The sequence below is a fragment of the Cyclopterus lumpus genome, chromosome 9, assembly GCF_009769545.1.
Source record: "Cyclopterus lumpus isolate fCycLum1 chromosome 9, fCycLum1.pri, whole genome shotgun sequence".
Classification (NCBI taxonomy): Eukaryota; Metazoa; Chordata; class Actinopteri; order Perciformes; family Cyclopteridae; genus Cyclopterus; species Cyclopterus lumpus.
In genome coordinates, this window is record NC_046974.1 from 25,711,757 (window position 1) to 25,719,087 (window position 7,331).

The 7,331-nt window shown below is 41.4% G+C and overlaps 1 protein-coding gene across 1 annotated transcript; it reads left to right on the top strand.

Moving 5' to 3' along the window:
• Nucleotides 1–83: 83 nt before the first annotated feature.
• Nucleotides 84–5,685, top strand: LOC117736201 (60S ribosomal protein L35-like). Its single transcript, XM_034541362.1, has 4 exons — nucleotides 84–153; nucleotides 2,908–3,055; nucleotides 3,345–3,426; nucleotides 5,492–5,685. The coding sequence occupies exons 1-4, from the start codon at nucleotides 84–86 to the stop codon at nucleotides 5,639–5,641; spliced, it is 450 nt and encodes a 149-aa protein (XP_034397253.1). The 3' UTR covers nucleotides 5,642–5,685.
• Nucleotides 5,686–7,331: the final 1,646 nt, after the last annotated feature.

Here is a 7,331-nt window from a genome sequence, read left to right on the forward strand (position 1 = left end):
TATCAGCCAGGATGCAGCTCAACAGCTCATTGAAATGGGTCCCAGTGCTCTTACTATTATGAGTCCTCTGGATTAATCTCACCATGGTCCCAAACCTCAACTACCTGTTGGATAACACATACAGGGCTTGGAAGGGCTGCTTTGGAGGCTCAGGTCAGGGTTAAACAGTCTGCTACTGGAGGAACCAAGATGGCTGCCACGGCTGTACGCACAGACTGTTCTTTAACACCAATATGAATGAGTTAGCTGATGGTTTTCCATTTGGGCAATATTACATTGTGATAAAATAAGTGAATGCAATGATACATGACGACGGGCTCTACCTTTACCTGCCTTTGCTAATGTAAATGAAAGTACATTCCACGTGTCTATTTATATAGAGAAATATGTACATACTGTATGCATTGAGAACTTTATAAATCAGTAGATGCAAATGGTTTGTTGTGACCAGTTTGCAGTATTTATCATCATAATCATAAGCCAGAACCTGTATGCGTTTCTGCCTTTGCTTGTCACTTACCCATCACCACCATGCTTCCTCAGTGTCGGTCACTTGGTGAGCTTTGTTTTGACATCAGTGGGAAGCCCAGGGAATCTGCATGTTGAATCTTTTACAACTCTATTCCTTTCTAAAAGCCACATCATTCTGAATGTGTGTTCTTTCCAGTTGTATGCATATAATATGATGCAGAAATGCTGAGCAATCTTATCAGTCACAGGAACAAAAAACTGTATTTTAGATTTCAAGTTGCTTTTTATCATTTAATATCCGCCACTGCAAAGGTTTCTTTTTCCAACATTTATTAATAATAAACTTGAAATGATAAATTCACTCATCCTGCCTACGAACTGCATATTTGGTGGGAATGCTAAATGGTTACTTGTATTTCTCTTTTCTAGTCTGTTGACCACTCAAAGGTCTTTAACACTACATGTCATCATTCACCCATTCATACACTGATGGGAGGAGCTACCATGTGCCACCTGCCAATCAGGACTAACTAACATCAACTAACTGGATCAGCGGTAGAGCATGGTTGTCCATCAATCAGGATCCACTAGTCCTTGTCGATGTGTCTTTGGGCAAGGCACTTAACCCTGATAAGCTCCCACAGGCTGTGTCTACAGTGTGTGAATGAATGTTAGTTAGTCCTGATGGTTAGGTGGTACCTTGCATGGTAGCTCCTCCCATCAGGGTATGAATGTTAGTTAGTCCTGATGGACAGGTGGCACCTTTCATGGTAGCTCCTCCCATCAGTGTATGAATGTTAGTTAGTCCTGATGGACAGGTGGCACCTTGCATGGTAGCTCCTCCCATCAGTGTGTGAATGTTAATTAGTCCTGATGGACAGGTGGCACCTTGCATGGTAGCTCCTCCCATCAGTGTGTGAATGTTAGTTAATCTTGATGGACAGGTGGCACCTTGCATGGTAGCTCCTCCCATCAGTGTATGAATGTTAGTTAATCTTGATGGACAGGTGGCACCTTGCATGGTAGCTCCTCCCATCAGTGTGTGAATGTTAGTTAGTCCTGATGGGCAGGTGGTACCTTGCATGGTAGCTCCTCCCATCAGTGTGTGAATGGGTGAATGATGACATGTAGTGTTAAAGAGCTTTGAGTGGTCGGAAGAAAAGCTCTATACAAGAACAGTTCATTGAGCACTTACCCGTTCACACACTGCAGCCACAGCCGACAGGAGCAGCTGACATTGGATGACAGACCTTGCTGCAGTCAACCACACATGGACTGTCTGCGTTCCAATAGACATTCAACCTACCATTTCAAAAATGTAGTATGTTCCAATACATAGTAGGTAAAATGCAGTATACCAAAAATAGCAGGATGTCCTAGTGCATTTTACAGTACACAAGCCAGCATGTTTTTCTGGCTATTCTGACCCACAATCGTTTGCGCAGCAGATATGACCAAAGGGTCAAAGATCAAGGTGCCATGTTATGAGGAAGTGGTATGTTCCAATAGAATTCATACTACAAGTAACAGTCCGTAAGGTCAGCTGCAGTTTTGAACAATGAAACTAAACGACATGTTCTTGTACTGCGGGAGCAGCCAGAGCAAACCCCCCATTACACTACCAAACAAATACGAAATAGAAATATCTCATTGTATTTATTATAGTACCACAGTCATTTGCAGTTTTAGCAATGCATTTTTGATGTGCTTGTTGCTGTATAATAGCCTTTTTTTTCTTTTTTTTTTAGTTTGGGTGAAAACATTTGATTGCAAAATGTAGAGAATATACGATATACATTTTCCCATATTGTGATGACCCCCCTCGCCTTTTTCAACATTCTATTATCCTGCAGCCTAATGCTAAAATCATTTTAAACCCTTTTACCGTATAAAGATAATACAAAAGCAGCATTTTAGAATGTATAAAAAGGAATGACCTTTTCAGACACTTGTAACCATGCACATCTTGCTGAATCCAACAAGTAGATAGTATCCGTTTCACAGAGAACAAGACTGGCACAGAGGCATCGAGTGAAATCAGCTGCTTCGTTGAACAAATGTCCTCCAGAGGACTACAACCACAGAACTGCTATCACATATACAGTACATACAGTACCATTTACAGCAACAGTCTGTATCAATTCACAAAAGCAATATTAAAAGTCAAGAGTTATAAAGATTTACACAAAATCACTAGAAAAGTAACACAATTATGAAATGTACCATAATGCTATAAGAATGTTTTGCTTCACTCTTATGAGGAGGCTGTTACGCAAACTGATGAGGGAACAGTTCATTTTACATAACGCTGTACCATAACTTAAACGTGTGAATGGTTTCTGAATACATGGTATATCTCGTTTCCTTCCACTCATCATGAGGAAGAACTACAAATCCACAGGAATTATAAAAGGTTGCTCGTTTTCATATATTTAGGTTGTTTACCGTCTGCTTTTCCACGCTCCACCAATGAGCGGCGCTGTTTGTGTGACGTTGAAGTGACACACGAAGAAGAAGGTCTCCGGAAGCTATATATAGTGAGCACGCGGTGCATCCGGCCTTTCCTACAGCGCGAGGGATTACGGTGAGCAGCGCGAGACCGTTAATTCTGATTTTATTCCGTTTAGCGGAACTAAAGCCCGTTCAATGTCTCTTATACGTTGACATAAGCTACGTTTAGCGGAACTAAACGGATCCCATCGCGTTTGAACACGCCATCTTTTAAAGGAAGTGGAGTTCCACGTGCAGACTGACTAGTAGAACACTAGGCACGGGCATCGGGTTCACACGTGATTAATGTGTAGCTGTATGAGTCTAACTTCAGTCAACGTGCATAAATAGGGTCTTATTTTGGTTTTCTTTGTTCATTGCAGCCGAGTTGTCCGCAAATCCATCGCCAGAGTCCTGACTGTAATCAACCAGACACAGAAGGAGAACCTGAGGAAGTTCTACAAGGTAAGAGCAACCTGCTACCATGGCTCGTAGTAACACCCCCGCATGAGCTCATGTCTGTGTGGTCCTCTAGTCGAAGATGATACTTGTTGAGCTGATGATTTGCTGATGCATTCACAACTGCTTACCAAAAGACTGAGACTGGAGATGACCTGAGTGTTCCTCACTATCAATGTCTGAGGAACATCCTGATTAAGATATTTCTTTGCTATGGCTGTTTACTGGGGTTGATGCTTTCAGAAAGAAGCCCATTAATGACTTCTGATGCTCCTTCAAACAATGCAACATCTAGCACAGCCTTGCGTTAAACGTACATCTTGTTATTTGACTAAAAAGATTCAGAGGGAAAAAGTGTTTAAAAGTATTTCAAGGAACATTACATTCAAACAACCCAACAATTTCATGCCTTTCATACAGTGCAAAGCATTACAGGACATAGAGTGCAGCAGGTTTTCTTATCACTTGGGGTTATGATCCGGGTCAGCCCCATCTCCTTGTTCCTATACAGGACGGGACAAGTGCAATACCTCGAGGTACGCAGCATTGCTACTAATCCTCACCTTCACAGGAGGGGGACAACTCCAAATATCCAAAAACTCATACACAACCAAGTTCTTGATGAAGCAAGCCTGTTCATCAACCTATTCAGTTTTACACAGATTTGCACAACAAACATCAGTTAAAGCTTAATGCAAAACTGACCGTGTGATGATTCAAAGATCGTCTGATTATGAACATCTGAGTTTCAGAAAGATGCAGTTAGAAGTGCTTACATTGCAGTAGATGGGAGAAAAAACACTACCTGCACTAGAAGCACTTTAGTACTGCTGAAACTGACACTTGTAAACTGGAAGAAGAAAAAAAACCTCCTGGTTTTCAAAAACGGCAGCACACATGTATCATTAAAAAAAAAACAGGTTGCGTTTAATGTGACACCCCCAAAACCAATCTTAACTGGTGGAGAGCAAGCAGGCCACCATAAGTTTTGCATAGATTTGCACAACCTGTCTATTCTTGTAGTGCAACTATGCAAAACTAGCAGAACTGCAAGATAATTGAGCCCAATTGGAAAGTAAAATGGCCTGGTGGTGCATATCACACACTGAACTATGAAAGGTTACTACTTTCACACACCTGTTCAATAAAGTATTGTATTTTATGGATTTTTAGAAGCCCAATCAACCACCACATAATTAAGCAGTCCTGTGAGGCAGGGAGTTGCATGTACACAGGCTAACCACCCCTTTTTAAATGTGTAGCTGTATGAGTAACTTCAGTCAACGTGCACAAATAGGGTCTTATTTTGGATTTCTTTGTTCATTGCAGCCGAGTTGTCCGCAAATCCATCGCCAGAGTCCTGACTGTAATCAACCAGACACAGAAGGAGAACCTGAGGAAGTTCTACAAGGTAAGAGCGACCTGCTACCATGGCTCGTAGTAACACCCCCGCATGAACTCATGTCTGTGGGGTCCTCTAGTCGAAGATGATACTTGTTGAGCTGATGATTTGCTGATGCATTCACAACTGCTTACCAAAAGACTGAGACTGGAGATGACCTGAGTGTTCCTCACTATCAATGTCTGAGGAACATCCTGATTAAGATATTTCTTTGCTATGGCTGTTTACTGGGGTTGATGCTTTCAGAAAGAAGCCCATTAATGACTTCTGATGCTCCTTCAATCAATGGCACAGCTGTCATGGAGCTATCCTGCATTCTTTTCAAAATAGTTTGAAACTATTCCCTTGATGCATGAGTAGATACAAATGATGATGGATACAAACATGTAAAAGCTAAACAGTAGTGCATGTCCCTAAATGTCTGGTCAGTCATGCAGATTGGCTGATTATTTGCTAAATGACATACCAGATGAGCTCATGGCTAAAAGCCTTTAATGTGATGCCTGCTGTGAGCCTGTCCAGGGGAAGCTCTTACACTGTAAATGTAGTGAACATGCAGGTTATTAAAATGTGACATGTAAGCTCTGCTTGGGAAAGCTCCTCAACCTCACGGTTGTATCACTATAATTTTATTTTCAGCTCAACTGAAAGTAATTTATTTTGTTACAGGGTAAGAAGTACAAGCCCCTGGATCTGAGACCCAAGAAGACCAGAGCTCTGCGCCGCCGGCTCAACAAGCATGAGGAGAGTCTGCGGACCAAGAAACAGCAGAGGAAAGACCTCCTCTACTCGATCCGCACATTTGCAGTCAAAGCTTAGAGGCTTTTTCTATTGATGAAATAAAATCTGTGAAAAAGACAAAATGGTGTGCTAGTTGGGTTTTTTTCCTCTCAAATGTAGTTGTGTATCCTTTGGTCCCACTTGAACGGGTTCTTTATAGCTACAAAGAAAATAATAATTGATAATACATAAAGGCTTGACTTGAGAAAAGCCCCTTTGGTCCAAATCAGCGGAGTCTTAATGCCTTAATTTGTCATTAAGTTGGTAGAATGTTCACTGGGCTCTCTAGCTGGTCTAGTTCATGTTCATAAAGCTTATCATCAAAGAAGTTGAGGTATGTGGGTCCACTTTCTCCTGGTGTCCTGAATCGGAGAGCTTGTGCGTTAAACCTTCAGGCAGGCTTTGTCGTTGTCATGGGGGCCTGAGGGTAAAGCTTGGATGTAATTCATCTGTATTTGCTGTGGTTACCAGTGCTCTATTGGCGCTCCATGATGTGAAATGTATTAGATGTCTGTACTGTCAAACTGAATAGTTAGGAAGTCAGACCTGGCAATGAAAAAATGTAATTCAGCCAGCGTGATTTTACTGCAAGTACCAGTAATTTAGCTGTCCTTGAGGACTACTGAGATGCATGCCAAGATCATCTGTTCTCCAGGTAATGTAACCTATATGCATGGAAGGCCACAGAGCCTTCAGAACTCGTTCAGACTCTCAGAACTATACACACAGGTGTAAAAACCCATGTAGACATTTTGTCTAACAACCTGAGGCCACTGAGATAAACGAAGAAGGAAAAACAAAGGATCAGGCTTGACAGAACTACAATAGATCTTTACAGAATGAACCACATAACAGTTACAGCACATTCAATGAATATGACGGACATGATTCATGAAATGAGTACTAGGCCTCTTAGTTTTTGTGAGTACACGAGCTGCAGCATTCTGGATCAACTGGAGGGACTTAAGAGACTTATTAGAGCAGCCTGATAATAAGGAGTTGCAGTAATCTAGTCTGGAAGTAACAAATGCGTGAACCAGCTTTTATGCATCTATTTGAGACAAGATATGCCTGATTTTTTAAATGTTATGTAGATGGAAAAATGCAGTCCTTGAGATTTGCTTAACGTGGGAGTTAAAGGACAAGTCTCGTTCAAAGATAACTAGAGATTCTTTACAGTGGTGTTGGATGCCAGAGCAATGCCATCTACAGAAACCACATCACCAGATAATTGATCTCTGAGGTGTTCAGGGCCAGTAAAATAACTTCAGTTTTGTCTGAGTTTAACATCAGGAAGTTGCAGGTCATCCATGTTTTTATGTCTTTAAGACATTCTTGAATTTTAGCGAGCTAGTTGGTCTCCTCTGGTTTGATCGATAGATATAATTGAGTATCATCTGCATAGCAATGAAAGTTTATGGAGTGTTTCCTGATAATATTGCCCAAAGGAAGCATATAAAAGGTAAATCAAATTGGGCCAAACACTAGTGTCATTCTCAGTGAGCCTGTAGCACTATCGACAATATGATCAATCTGGGACGGACTAAAGTTAGCACAGGAGTCCTCCGTCACATTGAGACGTGGTATTGAATCAAATGCAGAAGGAATCGCTTCTATAAATTTAGCTACAGCACTGTCAGTTAGACATCTGGTGTAGAAACTTTTGACTAACGGTGTACACTCCGGGAGTATAAAGTCAAAAGTTATGAGGTAATGGTCTGACAGAAGA